The sequence below is a fragment of the Cryptotermes secundus genome, unplaced genomic scaffold (genome assembly GCF_002891405.2).
Source record: "Cryptotermes secundus unplaced genomic scaffold, Csec_1.0 scaffold816, whole genome shotgun sequence".
In the NCBI taxonomy this organism is placed as follows: Eukaryota; Metazoa; Arthropoda; class Insecta; order Blattodea; family Kalotermitidae; genus Cryptotermes; species Cryptotermes secundus.
In genome coordinates, this window is record NW_019724601.1 from 3521909 (window position 1) to 3533915 (window position 12007).

The 12007-nt window shown below is 40.9% G+C and overlaps 1 protein-coding gene across 4 annotated transcripts in view; it reads left to right on the forward strand.

Moving 5' to 3' along the window:
• LOC111862482 (alanine aminotransferase 2-like) overlaps positions 1–12007 on the forward strand; it is a 29554-nt gene that overhangs the window by 312 nt on the left and 17235 nt on the right. For 2 of the 4 annotated variants that reach the window (XM_023847944.2, XM_033750680.1), the window contains exons 2-3: positions 8701–8923; positions 11292–11381. In XM_023847944.2, coding sequence (XP_023703712.1) covers positions 8759–8923; positions 11292–11381 — 255 coding nt within the window. In that variant the 5' untranslated portion in view covers positions 8701–8758. Of the gene's footprint in view, positions 1–8294; positions 8924–9180; positions 9231–11291; positions 11382–12007 lie in introns of those variants that run through there. The other 2 variants (XM_023847943.2, XM_023847946.2) reach the window with 2 other exon arrangements.

The following is a 12007-nucleotide window of genomic DNA, read 5'->3' on the forward strand; positions in this document are numbered from 1 at the left end:
CATAATCTTACAGTTTGTCTTTCTTTTGTCTTGCTTTGTCTTACCTCATTTTTTCCTTCCTTTCTTTCTAAAGTCTTTTCTATTTTGTGTACATATATTTTTCAAATGCGCCCCCCTCCCCCTTACTTGCTTGGCCTTCATGTTCTCTTGTTGCATATACAACCAGGGTTGGAAATGGGAATTGACACCAAATACACGCATTAATGTATACTTCAGAGCGCTTCATTTTGAGGGAGCTGTTTCAGTAGCCATAAAACTCTGTACCTATAGTTCATTGAAATCCCATTTAATGTGTGTTGATCATGCCTCGGGCATTTCTCCTGACGTGAAGTGTCTACCTAATTCTGAAAAGCCATTTCTATTCCTGTGTACAAGTCTGTTACGAATTTTGAGGTTTTCACGGTGGTAATTGTTCTGATTGTGGTCTTCTGGATTATACATGAATATCAGTGTATTGGAGGAACGTACTCCATTTTATTCCTGCTTCCTCCAGTGCCGATAATGAGTCGTATTATGGCCTTGAAAAAGGCCATTTAACTGTTCACTGGTCCAATTGACTCGGACCGGTTTGTTATCTGCTTTCCATGGATCTGAGTGTCCACATTCTTTGCAACAATCCTAACAGTATCCTACAAATTTATTCTTTCGAAAGAGAATCACGACCCAGAAGACCACAGTGCATAGCTAATCATACTACAGATAACACTGCACACAAATCGTTACGAGTGTTCATAGGGATAATTAAATGCTACACTGCGTGAAGGTAAACCAGATAAACCACTTCCCTGGCCTATAGTTAAGTACCCGTCAAACTGATAAACGTGTCAGAATGACAGCTGAACTTAATTATAGGCTTATGCGTGTTCTATGGGATTTGAGATAGTTTTTTTGTTTAATTAAGAAAGTCGATTAAAATGAAGTTGATCTTCATCGGTTGTTGCGTCTATACCGAACAAAGCGTAATTCGTACGATACACTTTGGGCTTATGCCTCCATAATGAAATTCAGTTGAATTTGAGTAGTTTTTATGATTCGTTGCAGGTTGTTTTGACGTTTTCTATTCGTATGAATAGCTTTACGCTACGTAATAGCGTATAATGATCTCATGTACGCTCATTATTATGAACTGGCAGTAATGAATATAAATAAGGAGCTTCATAACTTGTACTCTTCACCAAGTATAATTAGAATAATCGAGTCAAGAAGGATGACTTGGGCAGGGAATGTAGCACGAATGGGGAGAAGAGGAATGCATGTAGGATATTGGTGGGAAAGCCAGAAGGTAAGAGATCATTGAAAGACCAAGACGTAGGTGGGTAGATAATATTAAAATGGAAGTTAAATAGGATGGCATGGTATGGACTGGAGCGACCTGGCTCGAGATAAGAGCCAATGGAGGAATCTTGTGAACGCAGTAATGAAACTTCGGGTTCCATAAAATGTTAATTTCTTGAGTAGCTACACAACTGGCAGCTTTTCAAGAAGGGTCCAGCTGCATGAAGTTAGTAAAGAATAGAACGGAGGCGATCGTGACTTGTTTTATGGAGCTATTTCGGGTTTGGCTTGTGTAGAGAGAGGAAAGTTACAACAAACGTCGGGTCAGAGAAGCCGATAATTCTATCGAATTACGAACCGGATATTTTCGTGTTACTAATTTAGAGCGTTTCCACTACAACATCCTGCTAAGTGGGACTAAGAAAAAGCAAGGAAATTCTCTAGATAGCCTCCAAGCCGAGACCGTAATCCAGAAAGACGCCGTGTTGCAATAGAATTGCAGAAACGTAGAATTGGTTTTGTTTTGGGGCGGTCTCTTCACGGCCTTCACAGAACGGAAATAAATTCCACGGATTTTATTGAGACATTTGCTTCTTTAAAATCACGAAAAGCTACTTTATATTTTGAATTGTAAGAAATATGGACAGCGACAAGTAAGTAAAAGTAAAGGTATCCCTGTAACGGACCGTGGAGACCCATAGGATTGTGAGACGTCGAAGCTCCCACATTTTGCCTAGACAAACGACTCATAGATGGCGGTAAGGATGTGAGCCTTACGCGCCCGCCGCCCAGGAAGATTCCCGGTACTCATTTCTGTTAGAGGCAGAATCCATCCCGGGGCAATGGTGCGGCTGGAAGGATTAGGTCACTTGAAAAAATCCACTTCATCGGGATTCGATCCCTCGACCTTCCTGCTTATAGCATAGTGCCTCAACCAACTACGCTACCGCATTCTCCCCTGAACAGCAACAACAATATAATTATCATAACCAAAATCTTTTGTTAGTGACAGAGGTCTCCACATCTATAAATCCGGCCCTATATTGAACATATCGGTAACTCAGGTAAACTGAGAAATAATTAAGAATGAAGGAATTAAAGATGGGAAATAAGTAGACGTAGAAACTAACGAAGGAGAACGAAACTAGAAGAAAATTTATGAGGTCATACTGAAAGTTATTGTGTAGACGAAAAGAGAAAGAAGAAAGAAACAAGGAAGGTCTTATGCCTGTAACGGGAAAGAAAGAAAAAGCGATTGACAAGAGTCAGAATATAAAGCGAAAGAGGGAGGGAAATAAAGAGAAAATGATTTGAGAAAAAGGGTGTGGAGTGGGGCGATTTAGGATAGCACTAGTATATATAGATCACCGATATACATGAGACAGTGAAGCCTACGGCGACTCCGATGGACTGAATATGAAGGCAGGACGTCAATACAAATTCGTTCAGAATTTCAGCAAGGAAACATTTCCAAAAATAACAAATTTAGAATGAGGGAAATTGTTGAAGATTGTGAGGTTTGGAGGTGAATAGAACTGCCTCACAATCATGTCCAGTGACGGATTTGGAATTTAAATTCTCGGACCGCGTCTCTTGTTTAGTGGTCAGAGTTCACGGCTACAGACCCAGAGGCCCCGAGTTCGATTCCCGGCGCTATCAGATTTTTCTGAGAAGTAGTGGGTCTGGAACTGTTTCCACTTACCCTCGTCATGAAAAATAGTGGCGTGGGTCTAGAACACCGAGATTAACAGCCGTGGGGATTCGCTGCGCTGACTACGCGACACCCTCTATTCGCTAAAGTTTGCACTAACTTCGCCGACAAGCGGCAGTCTCTCGGTCGGTATAGTTCGCTTGAGGACTAAATCCACGGTGTTTATTTTTTTGTTTCTGTTTGCTAGCAGAGCGTCAGTGACCGCACAGTACGAAACTTACGGAGTAAAGTGGAGGCCCTGTGTCTAGGTTCATAGCACATGCCTGATGCTTCTCATACTTCCACCTGTGTTTATTGGCAATTGTAATCACTGGAATCAGAGTGTTTGCTTAGCTCTAGAATGTTTATCGACTGTTAGGCTGTTAGGAACAGCTGTCAGAGCTTCAGTAAATGTTAACCGAGCGAAATCTCTGTTTAAGTCCATCTACTCTATGAAGAAAGGTACGTCATAACTTGTGTAGCCAACCTTACGGAAATAAAGTCCTGTATGAATACCTGAAGTATGTTGCAAGTAGGTGCAGTAACTTTCCAATGATGATATAACGGCCCGCATCAGTAACTGTCTATGACGCGACGTCGTTCATAAAGTAGATGGAGTATACAAACATTGACTTTATTTTTATGCTTCACGATTTTGTATGATTTATCCCTCGTTTGATTCTCAGGCTTAAAGTAAAAATTAGGATCCAACACTACCTCTACATTTTTTGAGTAAGCCCGGATATACAAGTAGACTGAGGGTGTTGAGGAAAATATTTTGACCGAAGAGGGATGAAGTGACGGGAGGCTGAAGAAACCTGCATCATGAGGGGCTACATAACTTGTACTCTTCTCCAAGTATAATTAGAATGATCATGTCAAGGAAGATGAGGTGGGCCGGGCATGTAGCACAAATGGGGCTGAAGAGGAATGCATATAGGATATTGGTGGGAAAGCCAGAAGGAAAGAACCACTGGGGAGAACAGGGCATAGATGGGTGAACAATATTCAAGTGGATCTTAGATAGGATTGGAGTGTATGGATTGGATTGATCTGGCTCAGGATAGTGGCCATTGCAGGGCTCTTGTGAACACGGTAATGAACCGTCGGGTTCCATAAATCATCATCATCAGTAATCTGTCAAGACGACAGGTCCACAGTCTCTTCCAAAACAATTCCTCCACTTAATGCGATCTAGAGCTTTCTCCTTCAAATGACAGTATCCTCTTCTGTCCCCAAGGTCATCCAGCATCTTCTTACGTCTTCTTCCTCGTCTTCTTGTCACTTCTATCCGCCCATCTATCTTTCCTTCAATAACTTCTTTTAGAAGGCAGTTTCTGCGTAAAACATGACCAATCCAATTAGCCTTCCGTTTTCTTATTTCGTGTAGGATATTCCTCTGCTCACTGACTCTAATTAACACTTCTTCATTTCTCACATAATCGGTCCAACTGATCTTCTCCATCCTTCTCCTTCTCAACAAATTCTTGAGTAGCTGCACAACTGGCGGCTTCTCCAGAAGGGCTCAGCTCCGTGATTGAGCCTGCGGATACAAAAGTGGCAACGCTCTACTATCGATTCATTTATCATACAAATTAACGTCTCCTTTTTGTATATTTACTTTGCGGCAGTCGCTATCTACACTTTATAACGTTGAATAATAAGGTAAAAAGGTGTATGGAGGAGTGGACATATACATCCACTTTTTCTCGACATCGGCACTAGATGGAAGCGAGTGGTTAGCTTCACGCCCAAGTCGCTTTACTACGGGGAAAGAGCCCTCGGTACCAAGGGGATATAATGCTGGGTGAGTCCAAGAGGCTTTCTGGATGCTGTAGAGTAGAGAAAAATCTCGTACCCTGCCGGGAATCAATCTCCTACCATCCAGCTTGCAACCCGTCTATATACCGACTGAGCTATCGCTGCTGTTTTGTAATTATTAGTAATAGGTCTAAATATCCTAATACTGGAATGGGTGAAAATGATGATGGCTACGACAACGGCCCGTCCCGCGTCACAGTGGCTTTTTAATTTAAAGTAAACTTCAGTTCATATTTCAACTTCGCATGAAGTCGATGGCAGCCATGTTATAACGCAAAGGAGTCTATGTCTGGCATACATAAGGTATCTCGGAGTTGTATTGATCCGACACATGTAAAAACGAGGTCTGGGTCAATGTAAAACTGGTATAAATACGGAAGACGCGCCATGGGGGTGGTGAAATGTAGGGTTAAGAGGGATTAAACCTCCTATGTCTAAATACCATTCATATAATGTCTTAATAGCGCAGGTTTGTCATTAAAATGTTGATAGTTGCTCTACTGGTCAAGAAATTCCTTGCTATCATTTTCACAAAATCCCTCATTTGGACAGTCTTCTGAACCAATTGAATCATGTTTACCAAGTTTCATGAAAATCCATCATTAAGAAAAGTAAAAAGATTAAACCCCTTGTAAGTAATGAAGCGTCACGTTATAAAGACGTATGGAGGAGTGGAGGTATAGTTTTACGCATCATTAACCTCGACACTGGATGGAGATGAGTAGTCAGCTTCACACCCTGGTCATTTCGACCTGAGGAAGGAATCCATGGTACTCATTGGGTGGGAAATTGGCTGAACCTTAGAGCCGATCCGGATGCGGTAACGAAAAGAGAAGTATCTTGCCCTTACCGGGAAACGAACACCGGTCGTCCAGCCCGTAGCATGGTTACTATATCGACTGAGCTATCTGCGACGTCTCCGACATCCATTTCAGAATTTATTACTTGAATGGACTCACGGACATATTCTGGTCATAAACGTAATTTTCCTTGTGAAATACGGAAATAAGGAAACGATATGAAAGTGATGCGATATGATTTGATATGAAGCCGAAAATATAGGAGAATAATAGAGTTCAGGGATGCTGGATATAATGCCGTGTAGTTCGTTTGAAAGTCAACAGACGTTTCGGAGAGAACATGTCGCCTCCATCTTCCGGGTAGAGGAGTAAGTCAAGCAAGAATCCAATGCCACCTCCTTCGCGCTAATCTCTTGCCTGGTATATTCTTCGACCATGAATACGGAGGCGATGTATTACTCCGGAAGGTCCGTTGACTTTCAACGCACTACACGAAACTATATCACAGAAGACAGAATTCCTCAAAACCAAAACACGCCGTTTTACATGATCCCGAAACAGGAGTACCTGGGGATTACCTCTACTTAGCGGCGTAACACAGCAGAAATTTCCTCATATCCTCTCTGTTCGAAGAAGGAACCTATTTCCTTATCGTTGTGGTTTTACACAAAAAGGACTTGAGCTATGGTCTAAGTCCAGCTGTGTCACACCATCGTCAAGAAAGAAGATCAGGTCAGTGACTGGCATGTGGTTAGAGATAACCTACGGACTCCAAGTCTTAATGTTGAGAAAGGGACATTTGGAAGAAGAATTCTCGAGACTGTATCTTCCTCTCCGCTCGCTTTTCCAATCAATCCCCTTGCCAGTCTAAGTAACAACGCTGTCAGTAACTCGTACTATTTACGAATATATAGCGTCCGATATTAATATGATAATGAATTTGAAGATTGCTGGTTCAAGTACCGTTGAAGTCATTGGATTTTTTAATTGACTAATCATTCCAGCCGTACTATGGCCCTGGGGTCCACTTAACCTCTAACAGAGATGAGTGCCAGAAATCACCCTGTGGAGGTAAAGAGTGTCGGTCGCGTAAGGCTGAACACCGCACTGCTATCTGTGAGCAGATTTTCTAGAAAATGTGGTAGCCTCAACGTCTCACAACTTTATGGGTCTCCACGACCTGTTACAGGGATAGCTTTACTTCTACTCTAGCATTTTTCTGGAGAAACCAAACAAAACCACAGAAAATTATTAAATTTCTTTTCCATGATAAAATTAATTTTCCGTATAATTGTCAGATATAGTTCTTAAAGAACAGCCTCATGTTTATGTTTTTAAGTGTATGCTCCTTTCATTATTCGGACGTAAGATAGTTACTTACAGAGTAACAGAGGAGTGGAAAAAGTTACGCATTGAGGAGCTTCATAATTAATCTTCTCTAATATTACTAAGTTGCTTGCATGAAGAAGGATATGAAAGCGACTATACATGGGAGAAGTCAAGGTGATCATATATTTCAGCTGGAAGATCTTTTTGTGAAAAAAAGGAAAGTGATGAACTTCGGATTCCATGAAAGTGGCGAATATTTTAACTATCTGAATAGCGATTAGTTGGTCACAGAAGACTGTGCCATACGAAGTTAATTACTTACTTACATTACTTAGGCTGCGCCATAGCTCAAGCGGTTAGTCGCTGGCTTCCCATCGGGGTGGCCCGGGTTCGATCCCAGGTCTGGTCAAGTGGGATTTGTGGTGGACAAAGTGGCGCTGGTGCAGGTTTTCTCAAAGTACTTCGGTTTCCCCTGCCAATCTTCATTCCACCAATTGCTCCACAATCACCCTCACCTATCATCTGGGGCTGGTACAATAGGCCAGAAGTGGCCGCAGTACAAGGGACTTAGTCCCACCCCACTAGCAATAAAAAAAATACTTACTTTACTTAATCAAGAAATCTATAATCTTCCCACCCCCGTTGGCCTGCATAAGGTGTATACACAGATGTCATTCTGAATTCGTTTTAATTATTTCGTAGGGAGGCGTAAGCCTACGTGTGCCTAATTAACGTAGGATGTGGCAAGAGTATGGTCTTCAGACAAGGTACACCTTACCTTTTGATCTTGCGTTGAATCTTTAATATCGCGTATGAACTGTTGAAGATGGGGTAACTTTGGTATTTACACATACTATAGATAATAAGAGTGAAATTCAGATACAAGTAATACGTTTTTGGACATTATCCATCGTCTTGTCTATTTTCAAAAAACCGTCCCGTTTCTTTTTAAATCATAACGTTTCGGAGACCGGATTCTGTCCCCGTCCTCAGGTAAAACCTGTTCAGTTGGAGATAAGGGCTAGCTCTGTCTATTGGACCCAACTGAGTAGGATTTACCTGAGGACGGGGGCAGAATCCAGTCTCCGAAACGTTGTGCTTAGAAAGAGAAACAGGACGGTTTTTTAAAAATAGACAAGACAATGAATAATGTCCAAAAACATATTACTTGTAGCAATTTACCATCGTCACAAACTTTTAGGTCTTAAATGAAATACAGATAGCTTGTCAAATTTACATTGTAACTACGTGTGAAGTTACAGGAAGTGGGCTCATGAGTACTGTGTGTGAGTAAATTTTGGGGTTCGTGCCAGCACTGTGGGCAGTCCCTACTCTGTCTCTTTCTGGGCTATCGACGCTCCCCATTTCAGCACTGGTGCAAGCAGTCTTGTCCTTAACGTAGAACAGCTGCAGTGGTCCCTAATCTGCAGTCAGGCAGTGTTTGACCTTCTGATGTAGTATTCATAGCTTAACAGAGGTGGTTGTAATCTACAGATATAGAACTGGGTGCGCATATCTGTGGTCGAAGGTCGGTGTATTTTATATTGATATCGTACTTCAAAGGTCGGAATTTGTTTTTTTATATACTTGAACCTATGAGAGCTTAGCCAAAATGAAATTAATTTTAAAGTAATGTATAGTGTAGAGAACTGGAGAGCACAGTGACTGCGACGCGATACTGTCACCCATTTCAAAGTAAAGTTCAATTATCATTATGTCCACTTCTCTTTTGTTTACATCAATTGTTAATCATGTTATCAACACGGGGAATATTACGCGGTGCAGCGGGCGGGCGAGAAATAGGGGCGGACAACTCAGAGGCTGGCCAAATTTTGTGCGAGCAATGGCGACCGGTGTGAAAGATGCAGGTGATTGTAACTGTTTGGAGAGGACAGAAAAGTGTTTTGTGACAATAGAAAACATGAATCCATGTATAAAAAGAATGGAGTATGCGGTGCGAGGCCCTCTTGTCATTAGGGCGTCGGAAATCGAAAAGGAACTGCAGGAGGTAAGATAGCATATTGACAGGCATTTTTAAATGCTGATTTATAGTTTTGTTCGAAACTACTTCATATATAGTTTGGATAATTTTTAGAAATGTTAATATAGCTGTATCTTAAAATATGACGAACATACTGTGAAGGACGCATTTTCTGTGTATGAGAAATGTGACGTCAGTTTGTTGGGTTATGTGAGTCATGTGCAGGGTTTCGTGATATCAGTGACAGTTCCCACACTTGGTAATGGAACTTGAAGTATAGGAATTTACGAGTAGTGCGGCCACTGCTGGCTTGTAGAGATGATCACACTGACAGGTAAAAGTGATGAATACAATTTGGGTTTACTTCAGCAAAGCTTCTAAACTAAGGCAGAATTAGTGGGTTTTTGGACTTTATCCATCGTCCGGTATTCCGAAACCAACGGTTCGGAAACTGGAATTTTTTACATGCTCAGGTGAGAGGGAGAGACCCCCCTGTTGGGTCTCTTAGAAAGAGCTAACTTCAATCACTGGACAGCCCATGTCAAATTCACAATCAAAATTATGTTACAACCGACGGTCAGTCAGCCAGTCTATCTTCGTGTCAAGCACCCATTTGGGACTTAAGACCAGATTTCTTTTTTCTGTCTGATAGTCTGAAATGTTTAGTGGTGTTGAAAGAAAGTTATACTCTTAAATGTGTCAGTATCAAACTTATTAAAAATAAAGAAAGAAATAAAGGAAAAAAGACATATTCAGATATGAATGAGTGACAGTTTGGACAAGATGACTTACTGGCAATGAATGTAGAGAAATTGAAGCAGTAATTAGTGAAATTTGAGTTATGAAATTCGTTGTGCATTCAGTATTTCAGCATCCTGTTACACATCTTCAATTACTGTCTGTGTATTTAATCTGCCAATAATGCAATAGTCATTAAAATACTCAGGATTCAACACCACTGAATTTGAGTTATGAAATTCGTTGTGCATTCAGTATTTCAGCATCCTGTTACACATCTTTAATTACTGTGTATGTATTTAGTCTGCCAATAATGCAATAGTCATTAAAATACTCAGGATTCAACACCATTGAATGGTGAATATTTTAATGATTGTTGAATTATTGACGGACTAAATACATTGGTTGTGTATATTTAGACAAATGATGGACACAGTGTATATGGAAAAATAAGTGCTTCAGTGCACCCTACTTATGGGTTTTGTTACAGTATAAACTTTTGGAAATCACTACTTTTCTCAGGCATGGGAATTCCTAATACTGTATAAACGTAAAGTGACTGTAGGCGAGTCCAGGAGACTCCCCTAGCAAGGCTGTCGTCCTGAGTTAAACTTGAAGCGAGGAAGAAAACGTTGTGCTGAATGGAATATTACTTCATTAAACATGTTTTGGTGTTATTGTAATGAAGGAGATATGCTGTGTTCATGACAGAGTTTATCACATTTATCAGTTGACCTAAAGAAATGTTACATCATATAACTTAACACAATACTTGTTTTTCGATATAAGTTATCATTCTCTGTCAGTACTTGATATTAATTTGTTAAAATTTTTTTTATCTTTGTTTTCTGTTTGACTGCTGTTATTGCTGTCTTCCAGAGGGAAATAGCAGGCAAGGGGAGCTAACTAGGCATCAACTCCCTGTACTTATGTATTTAAGCACCATGCCATTAAGATGTATGGGGGAGTGGAGCTGTAGCTTCACAATTCTTCACCTCTTTGATGTCCCTGGGGATATAGTCCCCAGCACCCATTGGATAGGCAGCTGGGTGAGCCCCACGGCAAGTTTGGATGCGGTAGAGAAGAGAAGAATCTTGCTACTACCAGGAATCGAATCTGGCCATCGAGTCCATAGCCCATCGCTGTACTGACTGGCTGTCCCAGCTCCCTTCTCAGAATATAATTCACAGAAATATTCATTGTAAAATATCCACTAATGTCCATATACTGTATCCCTCTTAGTTCCAAATACTTTCTCAAACACTTGTACCTTTCAATTCTAAAGGGTTCTGACGATGGTGGATGACACACAGAATTACTGGGGTTTGGGACTTTTTCCATCGTCTGGAAATTTAGTTAATAGAGGACACTCTAGATAATAGAGGACATGACGTTTCAGAAAGTGGATCTGTTTCCGTCTTCAGGTGAGAAAGGAAGACACCTGAAGATGGAAACAGATCCAGTTTCCAAAATGTCATGCCCTCTATTAACTAGAATTCCAGACGATGGAAAAAGTCCAAAACTCCAGTAATTCTACTTGTACCTTTCTTGTAGAATTACAGTCCAGATTCTAGCATTTATATACTGCGCTGTCCTTTGTTATCCTTTTTATCTGGTCATGTGTATTTATGAACTCTTGTCATCTAATTTGTTCTAGGGAGTCAAGAAGCCCTTTACTGAGGTGATCAAAGCCAACATTGGAGACTGTCATGCAATGGGACAAAAGCCAATCACGTTTATCAGACAGGTTAGAATTATATGTTGTGCACGTGTGAAATACTTTTTCCTTCATTGAGTACCGTGTTTATAATCGACCCAGCTGTACCGGTTATCACAAACTTTCAGTGCTGTTCCGAACTATACCATTAAGTTCAGCGTGACCTAAATTGAGTAGCGGCATGTCCTGCACTACAGATATAACGGTTGTACTACCATAACTCATTCACCAGAGCCTTGCTTTTGATAAGGCAGTGCACTTTGTCAAGGTAAGGTTGGTGGTGGGGAGGAGGAGAAATCCTGCTACTTGAGTCTATTTGCCTTTTTGTTTTGACTCATTACTCATGTTGACGATTGCTGCCTTCTGAGATGAGATGCCAGGTAGTCTGGTAAATATTTGCAGACATCTAGTTGAATGTGCTGCCTCTCTGTATGGATGCAGCATGCTCCTTCAAAATGCAGGTAAATATGTACTAAACTGCATTCCAAAAGAAACCCATCCTTACAGTCACCAGCATGAGAACCTCAAATGTCACTAATTAGTTTTCCTAATTAAGTATGTGATGAATTGAAGCACAACAGACCACTGTAGGTCGCCGTGCAACGACCGAGGAGGCCTAACCCTCATACACGTGTTGAATTATATATTAATTTATC